Consider the following 14,962-nt stretch of genomic DNA (forward strand, 5'->3'; position numbering starts at 1 on the left):
ACACAGAGCTCAGCTGCAATGCAAGTAGCCCCAATACAGAACCTGTAGAAGGTTTTCTTACTCCCTACCACACCTTTTCACACACTATAGAATCAAGTCACAACCATACCCTGTGTTTTTAGACTTTCACAAAATGACCAAACTAGTTTCGAATAATTCAATAGAATATTAGCTGAGCTCTGTGACAGAGACAGCAATTTCCTGCAATACCCTGGACAGACCTTATTGAGTTGAGTTAGATCTTACTATATTAAGTTTATGTATCACTGTGGCCCAGGATTGTGTGGGGAGAGAGAACACAGTCCTCCAGGAACTAAGAACAGTGGAGCATGATTTGGCAAATTCATTCAGGTTGTAACACTTCCCAAGGGGCACCACAACTTGAAAAGACTTGCATATACTGATTCAGACTGGATTCTCTAGAGTCCAGCAAACAAAGAAATGACACTTTGGATCAATTAACTGGAGTTTAAACTGACTAGGGATCTTCTTTCTGATCTAGCAAATGGATGGGACCTTCTGTCCACGGGAAAGAGTTTGAAGGTCTGACACTGACCAGAGTTCTTGTTGGAGTTGGGGTGATCTTTGGTAGGCTTATTAGCATGCCTGTCCATTTTTTTATATAGTTTTTAATGTTTTCTCTGTAATGCTTTTACTCAAGAATAAATGTGCTTAGAAAGAGCTGTGTGGTAACTTAGCTGTGGGTGATTACACTTTTTATAGCCTCTGAGGAGAAAAGCAGAGCAGGCCTGATTAGGCATTCTGACTTGGCTGGGGAATTCACAGTGTCAGCAGAGACCTATGCAGCGAGGAAATACCCTGGTCAGGAGGGAGAAAAATTCATGTCTTTGAACAGAGGGGTGGATGGCTGGGGAGCCAGAAGCCTGAGAGTAGGTGCCCTTGGTGGACCATCCGGGGGGAGGAAACACAAGTACAGTTGCCCTGAACAGTGACGAGCTCGACTACTGTCTTTATTGCATATGGAAGAGAACCCAGACAAAGCTCCAGGAAGCAAGCACTCCGAGAACTCTTTTCGCCATTAATTTCTTAAAATAAACTGTTGACCCAGAATAAACTGAGTCATAGATTATTTCAGTGGCTTTAGGAAAACTGAATTGTCCAGTAGGCAGTTTGAGTAAAACCGCCTTAGGACACACAAAGACAGGTGCATAAATGTGAATTTTTCATGGGATTATATGAACAGAAGATTTTAAAAGAAAAACCACTTAGATTGTAAACTCCTTGAAGGCTAGATAGTCTTTCGTGATTGTTTGAAAAGCACCTTATATAAAATGGGCACTACCACAAATGAATAATAAAAAAGATAAAATACCCAAAATCCATATTTTTAAATCTCTTTAGTGGATACTGCACTTGCACATTGTTCTCTATAGAAAAAAAAAACAACTTTTTTCTCTTTAATAAAAAGGTGAAAAATATGGAAAGAACGTTATTATGCTGCATATTTGATATGTTAGTATTGAGCCTGGACTTGAAGGAATTTAATTGTGCATGCTTCAATGTGACTGACAAGACAAAAATCAATGTACTATTTTATACTTAGTTATAATTTAAAATCCAGATATATTTTATTGAATTTTTTAAATGTTACTCTGCTCTGGATTTAATCTGTCTCAGCATTTCTTGTGTACTTGGGTAGCAGGTATTGCTTTTCCCTATATTTATACAGTTGGGAGAACCCCACCTGGGTTTTGTGTTTCATTAGACCTTTAAACATTCTTTTTCACTGTTGAGTATGATGATTGTTCTAAATTTTAAAGATAAATTAATTTTAAAGTTTATATATCTAACCTAATAGACGTCTATGCTATGTAAAGGATAAAGATTCCTGTTTCAATGAATGGATTACTCACGTAAGAAAGGTTTCAGAGTAGCAGCCGTGTTAGTCTGTATCCGCAAAAAGAACAGGAGTACTTGTGCATCCGAAGAAGTGGGTTGTAGCCCACGAAAGCTTATGCTCTAATAAATTTGTTAGTCTCTAAGGTGCCACAAGTACTCCTGTTCACATAAGAAAGAACTACTCACATGAGTAAGGATTTGCAGGTTGGGCATTCATTTGCATAAAGAACCCTTGTTCTATTAGCTTTTTAGTTCTCAGTCTTGCTTTCCTTTAGTAAGTTTTGTATTTAATGAATTGTTCATTTGTCCTATTGCCTAGTGTCTGTTCATGTATGTTGTTTCTGTACTTGTAAAACATCTTCAGTAAATCTTGTGCATATGAATATTACCACATGGACATTTAGGGTGAGATTGTGGGTACACTCTAGAATAGAGGGATTATGACTCTTCATATTATTTGAATTTGCATAGCTTACAATCTAAGTATAAGGCAAGAGACAACAGATGTGTACGGACAGACTAATGGGAGATTACACTGAAACAAAAAGAGACAATATTGGTCAGCACAATAAGCAGTGGCATAAGAGTACCAGTGGCCTAAACATTATCAAGTTTTTTGTAGGCATCACAGCAAAGGAGAGTTTTAAGTAGGGTTTTGAAAGAGGATAATTAATTAGTTTTGCAGCTATTTATGGATAGAGCCCTGCGCGGATACAAAATTTGTATCCACATCTGATCCCCAAAAATGGTCCACGGATTTGCAGGGCTTTATTTATGGGGATCTTTTCCCACGCATGAGGGACAGCATGGGAGAAAGCATGAAGATGCTTGTTTGACTATTTAGCAAGTGGGTGATGAAAGCTGGCATGATGGGTCAATCCAAGGTGAGAGTCGACATCTCAATAGCAAATGAGAGATGATAGATAGGATGGAAATAGGGTGTGAAGGGCATTGCAAATGAAAACAAGCATCTTATGTTTGATGCAATAGAGAAGGAGGAGCCAGTGGAGAGATGGATACAGAGGCATAACATGGTCAAAGCAATGGTCTCAAAAAATGATCTTTGCGTCAGTATTCTGAATGGGCTATGAGCAGGGCAAGATAGCATTTTTCAAGACCAGAGGAAAAAGATATTGTAGTAAATTGAGATTCAAGATGAGACCTTGACCTTGCATGAGAGTTTTAGCAGTGTGGATGGACAGCAAAGGCCGTATCTTAGAGCTATTATGCAGAAAAATCTGCACGATTTAGACAGACTGGATGTGATGACCTAGAGCAGTGGTTCTCAACCATTTTTTACCCAGGGACACCTAAACTTAAATAGACAAACCTGTGGACCCCCCAACTCTCCTCTCATTATTTTGTTGTTCACAATTTGTTTCTTTCATGTTACTTTAATAGTTATCACAAATACTGCTGTAGAGAAATGATTATTATTTGAACAGATCAACAAAAAACACCACAAATTAAAATATTGACAGCTTACCAGATACTAATAATAAATTACAGCATTGCTAGGTGCAGGGCCGGCTCTAACTTTTTTGCTGCCCCAAGCAGCAAAAAAAAGCGCCACCCCCCGAGCCCTCCCCATAGCGCATCTTGGGGGGGGGGGGTCATGTGACTGTGCATGCTTCCCTCCCCACCCCCCACGCATCACCTCCAGGAGGGACCAATCAGTTTCCAGACCCCCTTCATTATAGTGGCGTATCCCTAAGGGTCTGCAGACCACATGTTGAGAACCACTGACCTAAAGAGCTCGAAGTTGAAGATGATGCTTTGGTTACAGCCTTGAGTGACAGGCAGGATGGTGGTATGGTCCACAGTGATTGAGAAAGGAGGTAGCAGGGACAGCATGGAACAGAAGCAGGGACAGAAGATTAAGAGTTCTGCTGTAGCCATGTTGAGTTTGAGCTGGTGGCTAGACATCCACAAGGAGATGTCAGGCTGAGATTTTAGTTTGGACAAAAAGAGACAGGTCTGGAGTAGAGAGGTAAATTTGAGAGTTGACAGCATAGAGATGATATCTGAAATTGTGTTTGTGGATGGGATTACCCAGATATAAGGTGTAGAGGAAGAAGAGAAGGGGACCAAGGACAGATTCCTGTGGAACTCCACAGAAAATTAGATGGGAATGAGGAGGATCCTCCAAAGGAGATGTTAAAGGAACGATTAGAGAGGTAGGAAGAGAATCAGGAAAGGACAGAGTCACAGAAGCCAAAGGAGGAGAAGATTTCAAGAAGAGCATGGTTGATGATGTTGAAGGCAGCCGGCAGGTCAAGAAGGATGAGGATGGAGTCCTGGTTCTGAGCTTTATCTAGGAAGAGGTCAGTAGAGACTTTGGGGAGGATCGTTTCAATGGAGTCCAAGGGACAAAATCCAGATTGGACAGGGTCTAGCATGTAATTGGAGAAGAGACACTCCAGACAGTGATTGTAAACAGCATGTTCACTGAGTTTACAGATGAAAGGGAGAAGAGAGATGGGGTGGTAGTTGGAGAGGCAAGTGGGGTCAAGAGTGTGGGCATTTTTTTTTAAATGTGAGAGACCAAAGCATGCATGCATCATGAAGAGAAAAAGCCAGAGCAGAGTGAAAAGTTAATGGGTTGAGTAAGACAAGGGATGAGAGTGGGCACAAGGGATATCAGGAGATGGGTTGGAATGGGGTCACTGGAGCAAGTGGAGGAGTTAGGGGAGGACAGCATATGAGAAACTTATGTGCCAATGACAGGGAAGAGGGAGGCGAGAGTTGGAGGAGAAGGGAAGGTAGTATATTGTTTTCTCCGTTTTCACCAATGAGATCCTGTGTGGAGACAGAAGTGGAATCAGGAGGAGGACAGGGTGTGGGGAGTGAGGCAAAGGTGGTGAACTATGACTAGGATTTTTGACATTAGATTCAGTTAAAGTTTGAGAAGGAGAGCTGTTTCGTTAGGAAGATGGCAGAACTGAAGGAGGAGAGACTGAATTTGTAGTGGAGGAAGACAACCTGGTCATGGGATTTCCACCTGAGATGCTTCACAGTGAGACAACAGGAGCAGAAGAAGCAGATGTTGGGGGTGATCTTCCTTTGCTTACCAGCACAGGCTATCTGTATCATGGGTAACAGAGCAGGAAGGAGAGAACCACCACCAGGTAGCAAAACCTCCTCCTGCTCTGGTGGACAGGGAGTGAGCATGCAGGAATGGGGAATGGGTGGAGCTTTGGCTCCTCTCCCACTTCAGTGTACAGGCTTGCACAGTTCAGCCACTGCAGAGGGGGAAGTAAGTTGCACCAGGAAAGGGGCTGGCACAGCTTATTTCCTCTATGGAGTAAAGGGGAACCAGGGACCAAACTGTGAGCCACAATTCAATCTCTGCTCTGCTGCTGGGGAAGGGAAACTAAGTGCTGCCCCTTAATAAGGGCAGATTGCAAAATGCCAGTCCAGCCTTGAGGGAGGAGAAGGGTAAGGTGCTGCTCTCTATTAAATTGCTACAGTACATTGTAGTTTGGTTCTCATTTTTCATAGCAGTAACAAAATAGCACAGAGGCAATTTTTTATGGCTCTTGAACTTCAAGACCCATTAGATCACATAACATATTCTATTGTCAATGCCTTCTCTAAAGACCCACCGTCAAGTCCTGCGAGACCTCAGTGAGTGCTAGTTTTATTGTTCATTTTGCGACTCCGAAAATGATTTGAATTAAATTGTACATGGCTTACAGCTCAATACAACTATACAGTACAGTACCTTCTCAATGAAATACATTAATGGCTCTTTGCCACGGGGAACAGGTGGCTCCCAGCTGAGTACAACATATGTTTTGCTGGTTTCTGAAGCATGTACATTGGTGGGAGGTCCTGGAATCTGAACATCGCCTGGAGGAGTAATAAACTTAGTCAGTGTTAAACCACAGATTAACCCCAGGTCAGCATTTATGCTACAGCTCATCTTTCCAAACTCAAGTCTATTAAAAGAACAGGAGTACTTGTGGCACCTTAGAGACTAACAAATTTATTTGATACAGACTAACACGGCTGCGACTCTGAATCAAGTCTATTAAGGGCTGTAATATCAGCTTTACAGTTTAATAGTTTGCGTCATTTCTATTTTGAGGCACTAAGCATGCGAATTACAGGCGAGGTATTTATTTTCACAACCGAAGTAAAATATTCAATAGCACATAGATAGAAACTTTTCATTTGTCTCTCATGATTTTTCCTTGATCACATTTGAATTACAGGTCGGTCTCATCTTACGCGGGGGTTCCGTTCCGCGGTTAGCGCGTAAAGCGAAAACTGCGTATAGCCAAAACCCCATTGAGTTCAATGGCGGGCGAAATCGCCCACACTACAGGTATAGTATTAAAACTGTTGTTTTTCTTTTTTTTTTTTTTTTTTTTGTTTTTGCCGACCGCGTAAAGTTGAAATTGTGCATGTTAAATGTGTGTAAGATGCGACAGACCTGTACTTTAATCTGCTGTGGCAAATGCCTTGGCAAAACCTACTCACTATATGCATATAAAAGAGATGTTTGATCAAACTGATGAGTCCGAGAGTTACTACAGAAAACAGAACTAGAAGGAGGATTCACTCAAAAGACTGGAGCATTTAAACACAAAAGGAACTTCATGTAAAGTGGGCAGGAACAAAAGTATTCATGATATCTCCTACATATGGGTGACATGACTAGCCAATATAATTTAGAGCAGCCATACAGGCTCAAGATCAGAGGAGTACAAATGCATTGCACAGCCACCTTGTTCCTACCTTCACAGGCCATTATGCCTTCTGGGGATCAATTGGAGTGCAGCAGTGGTCTAGCCTCACCCCTTTCCATTGCCACACCAAGGGCTGCAAGGATAGTGGCATAGAGCCAGTATAGCTCAGTGCCAACCTGAGGAAATCCTGAATTGCCCAGTTAGGGCAGCTTTAGGGCCACTCTGTGTCACTGTAGAGATACAAATGGGCTAGGATCTGTCTCAATGGAGTTACACACTGGTGTAATGGGGAGCAGGATTAAAGCCTATCAACATCACCTTCAATCATATTTGTCTGGCTCTGAATATGATGTCAACAGGCAAAAACTTCAGAAATGGTAATTCAACAGACATCCGTGCACATCCTGTTCTCCTGGCTTAAAACGTGCACTGTGCTGTGGCTTTTGTTTGTGGTTTTTAAGGTAATTTTGTCATTTTCTTTTTCTAAATGCAAGCACAGTGCACAGATAAATGCTTAGAATTTGAAATTAAAAAAAGAGAAAACATCTCTTCCAGATAACAATATTAATCATGAAAATGAATCTTTAGGTGATTCTAAGCAATGTCACTAGATCTGTGAGCCAGCCTGCTATGTAGTTGAAGCTATTTTATCTTTTATGATACTTTTTTCCCCAATCAAAATCAGAAGCTTTGAAGTTTGCATCCAACAATTGACATCATTTATTGTCGTTCATAATGTATTTTTATTTGTTTGATCCTCTGCAAATGGGACTTGCATTCTTTGGATAAACACATTGATCTGTTGAGCTTAAAACACATGCTGAAGTATCGTAAATAAAATTATTTTAAGCCCTAAAATATCTATTTTCAGCAGAATGAATCAGGATTGAGCCATGAGGCTCTCGTGAACATCAGTAGAATTCACATAGCTACATCCCCACAGTGTGTGATAAATATTCACCCCTTAGAATTCCAAAGCTGACATCATATGTAATGTAACAACCTCTCCTTACAGATTGCAAGATCATCCGACACTGGTAGGGAGATAAATTATGTGATCTAAGGAGCCAACATTTTTAAAGCTAGCCTCCAATTTTACAGATTTAAGTAATTAGGTTTATAATTAATAGCATTTAGATATCTATATTCCTGGCTAGTACCCACAAGTCAGGTATTTAGAAATCTAAATACTCTTGCTGGTGCCTGCAAAATTCAAAATACAAAGCCCTGGGCCTGATTCACTTCTCACATGGATGTAAATTGAAGTCACTGGAGTTGCACCAGCGTAAAACCAGTATAAGTGAGGAGAGCCCTCTGATTATGTGATCTTGTGTAACAGTTACGGCTGTAAATTAATCGCAGTTAACTCAAGCGATTAACATAAAACAAATTAACTAGATTAAAAAAATAGTCGCAATTAATCACAGTTTAATCGTACTGTTAAACAATAATAGAATACAAATTTAAATTTATTATAAATATTTTTGGATCTTTTTCTACATTTTCAAATATATTGATTTCAATTACAACACAGAATACAAAATGTACAGTGCTCACTTTATATTTATTTTTATTACAAATATTTGCACTGTAAAAAACAAAAGAAATAGTATTTTTCAATTCCCCTATTACAAGTACTGTAGTGCAATCACTTTATCATGAAAGTTGAACTTACAAGTGTAGAATTATGTACAAAAAAACCTGCATTCAAAAATTTAAAAAATATAAAACTTTACAGCCTAAAAGTCCAATCAGTCCTACTTCTTGTTTAGCCAATTGCTCAGACAAACAAGTTTGATTACATTCGCAGGCAATAATGCTGCCAACTTCTTGTTTACAATGTCACCTGAAAGTGAGAACAGGCGTTCGCATGGCACTGTCATAGCTCGCGTTACAAGATATTTATGTGCCACATGCACTAAAGATTCATATGTCCCTTCATGCTTCAACCACCATTCCAGAGGACATATGTCCATGCTTCGGCTCAGTAACGATTCAAAATAGTGCGGACCAATCCATGTTCCTTTTCATCATCTGAGTCATATGCCACCAGCAGAAGATTCATGTTCTTTTTTGGTGGTTTGGGTTCTGTAGTTTCTGCATCAGCGTGTCGCTCTTTTAAGACATCTGAAAGCATGCTCCACACCTCGTCCCTCTCGGATTTTGGAAGGCACTTCAGATTCTTAAACCTTGAGTAGAATGCTGTATCTATCCTTAAAAATCTCACATTGGTTTTGTCAAATCTGCAGTGAAAGTTTTCTTAAAATGAACAACATGCGCTGGGTCATCATCCGAGACTGCTACAACATTAAATATATGGCAGAATGCAGGTAAAACAGAGCAGGAGGCATACAACTCTCCCCAAGGAGTTCAGTCACAAATTTAATTAACGCATTATTCTTTTAATAAGCATCATCAGCATGGAAGCGTCCTCTGGAATGGTGGCCGAAGCATGAAGGGGCATACAAATGTTTAGCATATCTGGCACGTAAATACTGGCAATGCTGGCTACAAAAGTGCCATGCAAATGCCTGTTCTCACTTTCAGATGACATTGTAAATAAGAAGCGGGCAGCATTATCTCCCGTAAATGTAAAGAAATGTGTTTATCGTAGTGGTTGGCTGAACAAGAAGTAGGACTGAGTGGACTTGTAGGCTCTAAAGTTTTACATTGTTTTGTTTTTCAATGCAGTTATGTAACACAAATGTAGATTTTTTTTAAGTCGCACTTTCATGATAAAGAGATTGCACTACAGTACTTGTATGAGGTGAATTGAAAAATACTGTTTCTTTTGTTTTTTACAGTGCAAATATTTGTAATAAAAATAAATATAAAGTGAGCACTATACATTTTGTATTCTGTGTTGTAATTGAAATCAATATATTTGAAAATGTAGAAAAACATCAAAAAATATTTAATAAATTTCAATTGGGATTCTATTGTTTAACGGTGCGATTAAAACTGCAATTAATCGCGATTAATTTTTTTGAGTTAATCCCGTGAGTTAACTGCGATTAATCAAGAGTCCTATTGAAAATGTAAAAAAAAATTCAAAAATATTTATAATAAATTTAAATTAGTATTCTATTAACAGTGCAATTAAAATTGCTATTATTTGCGATTTTTTTTAACCATTTGACAGTCTAGTAACACTGTCATTTCATTAGTAACAAACATTGTCAGAATCAAGAACCTTAAAGGTTTCCATTCTGCAGTTCAGAATGCCTACAAACAAAGGCATCTCAAATCTCTTAGCCAGCTTCTCCATTCCATTACATCAGTTTTACATAGGTATAAACTCCACTATGTCACACTATCAGCAGTTGCACCACTTTTATACTGATGTGAGAATGGTTAATCAGACCCTTTTATCTTCAACAGTATTCAGCTATCCTAGTTAACATTTGTATCTTGCTAGGCAAAGTAAGCAGCACAAATACTCTACAAGAACAAAATTGCAGGTAGAAGGTATCTAGGACCTCATCCTGAGAATTACTGAGAATCTCTAACTCTTACAGGCATCACTGGCTGTGGCAAACACTTAGCACTTCTCAGGAAAAGTATATCTTTGAATAAAGATGGATTTAATGTACTTCCATTAAAAATGGCAAACACAATGTTTACCAGAGCTTCAAATTTTGACCAAAAAGCCACACTAGGCTCATAGATAGGGATGAGAAATAAATTGGCAATAATCAAACACAAGATTCAGCTGTTTAATCTCAGATTGTGACTACTGAAAGAAAGGAGAAATGCATAATGAAAATGGCACAATCAAAAGCATGAATCTATCCCACCCCTCAGACTTTTGCCTGTGTTGATGTTATCTTAGGCTTGCAAACCGGAATATCTGCATGTATTTAATTTTATTAAGAGTTGGCTCACTAGGTGGATTTTTTTTTTCAAGATCTCATGTTTCTAATTATAATCTTAAATTCCTTGGATATAAACAGATGAAATGAAATCATGGTAGCGCTACATACCTTCAAGGTCATCCTGATATATTACAATTTCTCTGCCTCCATCCAGATGAACAGCTGTAGACCAAAACATTCATTTACAGTTAGTTCTCTGTGCAATAAAGTGTATTTACAGATTTTGAAGACTATCTTTTATCAGTGCTGATAAACACTTTTGTGTAGTGTCTGCTATGTCAACTCTGGTATTACAGCTTTGTACATATGGATTCTCATTCATTGTTACACACTGATTCTGCCACCTTTACTCACACTGACTAGTACTCACTCACAAACAATAAGAGACCATTTAAAGATTAACTGAAAACCAAGAATCATATTCTTAATTGATGGAAACGGTGCTGTGGCACAGTGGCAATGTGTGTTATCAACTGGACTTTTGAGGACTGGACATGAATGTGTGTGAGTAAGCTAACTGAGGACAACATGTTACAAGGAACAAGTGAACTTTTGGTCTTCATAGAGGGTGAAATTCACCCCTGGACAGAAGGCCAGCACAAAACAGAGCTTAAGTAGGGAACCACAAATCCATAGCCATTGTGCTGACCCTTTGCACAGTGTTAAATTTCATTCAAAGTGAATGTTAATCTAACTGCTCTCCAGCAGGTACCATGGCCTATAACTTGAGCAGCACTGATAGTGTTCCCTTACAGACCAGAATATCAGGAGTGCCCAGCGTGTGATAGAAGAGCAATATGCAGTCAATGGCTGGCCTCTGCCTGTAACAACTGGATGTGAAAAAATAGAGGATAGACCGTAGGATTTTACTGCTAGTGAAATCAAATGACAAGCAAATTCCATTCAGCTAACACAGACATATAGAGTAATATTTTCAAAAGTGACTTTGGTCCTGATTTTTAAAGGTATTTAGGCATTGCTCCACTCAGCATCACAGCACCTTTGAAAATGAGACATAGGGCCAGATTTTGAAAGCTATTTAGGCACTTAAATACCTTCCAAAACCTGGCCCTTATGTGTTGCAACACAAAGCAGAACAATATCTAAATACCTTTCAAAATCTGGCCTTTATGTGCTTTTGAAAATGTTACTCGTTACGGCTTTAAGGATTTCTTTTACATTTAAAAATAGTGCAACTATATGTAAATGAATTGGCACCCTTGGGCTCTTGGCAAGTTGCCAGTGTGGACCTTGCTGTCACAGTGGGAGTGCCTTCATTATAATTAGCAAGTGGAGGAGCTCTGGAAAAGAATGGAAGCTGAAAAGCAGATCCAAAATGAAGAGGTTGGCACTGCCCATTTGGTTACCCACCAAATAAACCAGAAAATAAAACGTTTCTTTCAAAAATTACAGTGTAAATGTGGAACAGCTTTTTAGTTGTTGCATTACCTACTTTGTAATCTGTCTAGGTCAACAGGATCAAGAGCTGCAACTGCTTCAGAAACTCTAGACGGCCTGCTAATACCCGACTTGTTCACTGCTCTCACACGGAATATGTAAGACCGTCCCTCAAACAGTCCAGTTACAGGGTATTTGCAGATTTTTAGTGGAGCATCATTGCACTGGACCCAGTTTTCAGTACCCACTTCACATCTAGGAGTAAGAAAAGGAGATCATTTATCAGGGTGCCAAAATGAGCATGTGCAATTAGTATTGTGCCTATTAATCAGATCCACAGCTGATTTAAATCGGTGTAGCTCCATTGTCTTCCATGGAGCAACCCCAATTGATGCCAGCTGGGTATATGGCCCATAATACTTTATTACTGAGAGAAAATTAGTTGTGTTATATCAAAAGGAAAAGTACACTAGATTATACACATAATGGGTGAAATTCACCCATGGTCTATGCACCATGTAAAGCCTTTTTTTGAGTGTTTAAATGGAACTTAAATGATCCATAGACATTGTAGAGCCCTCAACAGAGTGGTGAATTTCACCCTAGTGAATGCCATTTTAAAATCAACTTTTACCTACGGTTCCCAGAAGTCTGGGAGATAGGACATAACTACAGTGTATCAGATACAACAATGTAGCAACAGTGGGTAAATCGTTATTTTTAATATAGAATACTATATATACTGAAATTATAGCAGTAGTATTTGTGTGTATAGTACATTGCTCATTTTAAATATGAAGGATGAGATACTGGGCTTTGACTACAGCTGAGGAGCACTCATTGCAGGTCAGGAGGAGTGCAAAGGTGGCCTTGGATTCCCCTAATCCTGACCTGCCTGTCCTGTGCATGACCTCCAACATAATTTAGAGCAGATTTCAGGAGCAAAAGGGCTATCGCGTTGGCTTAAACTTCCAGTTGAGTAGTCCCCTGGTTTGGATGAATTACTGTCTGGAGTACACAAGCACCAGTTTAAGATAACATGAAGGAGAAGGGGGCATGGCTGGAGCACTGCTTCACTCAATGCTCCCCAGCAACTGGAACAACTCCTTGAAGGCTGCTCCAGCAGGGTGCAAATTAGAACAGCCCTAACTTGTTCCAGAAACTATAGTGGCCCCAAATAGACTCAGTATTGGGGTGCAGGGCATAAAAATAGTGATTTTTTTCAGTACATAGTTTGATACACAAAAAAACAAATCCACAAATGTACACGCACACACACCTGTCAACAAAATATCCTATGACTGGACTCTCACTGGCTGTATTTGGTGGTTTCCAGGTTACAATGACATAATCTCTGTTAGCATCATAGCATTTAACATCCATTGGTGCCCCGGGTGCCCCAGCAATTAATGCGTCAGCATCTAGATCAGAAAAAAAATCAAATCAGAGTTGACTACAATACTCCTCAGGTTTGGAGAGAGACTCCGTTGCTATAGCACAACAAAGATGAATTACACAGATTGCCCAATCCATCTACTACTCCTGTTTTATGCCAGTGAGACTCCAGTGATTTCCATGAGGTTACACTGGAGTAATACAGTGGTGAAGCAAGCCCAGTGGGGTCTATCTATAGGTTTAGAAACCTGGGTGCAAATTTTGGAGGGTAGAAATTAGGCACCAAATTCTCACTGACTTTCAATAGAAGTTGAACAACTAACTTCCCTTTGTGCTTCTGAAAATCTCACCCCTCAGAAAGATGGATTTCAGTCACTCCTTGGTCAGAGAGAGGCACTCACTGAAGATCACGTGGTCAGGAAAAAGACATTTCCTAAGGCTACTTGGTGTGTGAGTGTTTGCTACATTTCTAAGGTTACTTCCTAATTCAAAGCTTGAGATACAGACACAGATGAGTAATTAATGTTTCTTAGTTGAGACACCTATATGTGGCCTGATCCTAAGAAGTGTTGAGTGCCCACAATTCCTAATGAAGCCTGTTAACAGGTGGAGTTTTCACCCTGCTAGGAAAGGCATATACACATATTGGATAAATTCCAAACTTCCTCTTTCCTGGCTTTGTCTCTATTGTTGACAGAAACAACAACTACTCAACAGAAACCTCAATCGAAGCTTCTTCCCAAGTCTTGACTGTTCCTAAGGCTTTCTCTGCATATTCTCAGAGACATACTGCACCTCAAGAAACATCCACCTGCTGAAGTATTTATGCTATATCTTTATGCAGGATTCTAGCACCTGAGTTTAGGGTGACTCAGAGAAGTCCTTTATCTCTGTCCACAACTTGCCACCCTATTGCAATGACAATGGTGTTGAGAGGTAGATACCAGACCCAGGCCCCAGTATGATCCCACCCTTTGAAATTTCATAACTATGGGCCTCATTGAACCCTTATGTTATATACACAGAGGTTACCCTCTACCTTCAGATCACCAGCCCACATGAAAAGAGAGGTCAGGTACCAGCTTGGAAGTTTGTCTCCCCTTGGTATGGATCTCATGGAGGGCTCTCCACAAATCTGTGACCTGTGAGTGGGAAGGGGTCAAAGTGTAGGTGTGGAAAGGATATGCTTATTATTCACCTACTTGCACAATGGAGATTCCCCAAGGAAGTTAATATGTTTTCCATGACCTTTCCCCCTTTGAAGTGGGATTCTCCTTCCAAGGGAGTGGACTAGAAACAAGAAAGCCCTAGTAGCCTGGCTCCAGTGAGAGCAGGGAGTGTGGCTGACAGGAACAGATGATTCATCTATACTACATTTTAAAACCCAGGGGGGGGCGAGTCTCAGAGACTGGGTCTACAGACTCAGGCTCACATGGGTCATGCTATAGCATTAAAAACACCTCTGTGAATATTCAGGCACAGGCTGGAGCTTGGTCTCTAAAACACACCCATTCCTTGGCCTCAGAGTCTGAGCCCGAATGTCTACACAGCTGTTTTTAGTGCTGTAGTGAGACCCTGAGTCTGTAGAGTCAGGCTCTGAGACTCGCTGCCGTGGCGGTGGGGGTGGGGGGATGTTAAAATGCAGTGTAGCCATAGAGCTAATGCAGTTTGTGCGCTAGCCGCACAGGAAATAATGGACACCCGGCCACCACCCGTATCCACCCACCCACACAAATGGAA

At 40.2% G+C, this 14,962-nt stretch overlaps 1 protein-coding gene across 1 annotated transcript in view; it reads right to left on the minus strand.

The window, feature by feature from the left end:
- MYOM2 (myomesin 2) overlaps positions 1-14,962 on the minus strand; it is a 107,807-nt gene that overhangs the window by 58,874 nt on the left and 33,971 nt on the right. Inside the window, exons 11-14 of the mRNA XM_026656319.1 lie at positions 13,107-13,248; positions 11,883-12,082; positions 10,538-10,591; positions 5,585-5,712 (exon numbers count right to left, since the gene is read on the minus strand). Coding sequence (XP_026512104.1) covers positions 5,585-5,712; positions 10,538-10,591; positions 11,883-12,082; positions 13,107-13,248 — 524 coding nt within the window. The remainder of the gene's footprint in view (positions 1-5,584; positions 5,713-10,537; positions 10,592-11,882; positions 12,083-13,106; positions 13,249-14,962) is intronic.

This window comes from Terrapene carolina, unplaced genomic scaffold (genome assembly GCF_002925995.2).
Source record: "Terrapene carolina triunguis isolate 2854851 unplaced genomic scaffold, T_m_triunguis-2.0 Scaffold42, whole genome shotgun sequence".
Classification (NCBI taxonomy): domain Eukaryota; kingdom Metazoa; phylum Chordata; order Testudines; family Emydidae; genus Terrapene; species Terrapene triunguis.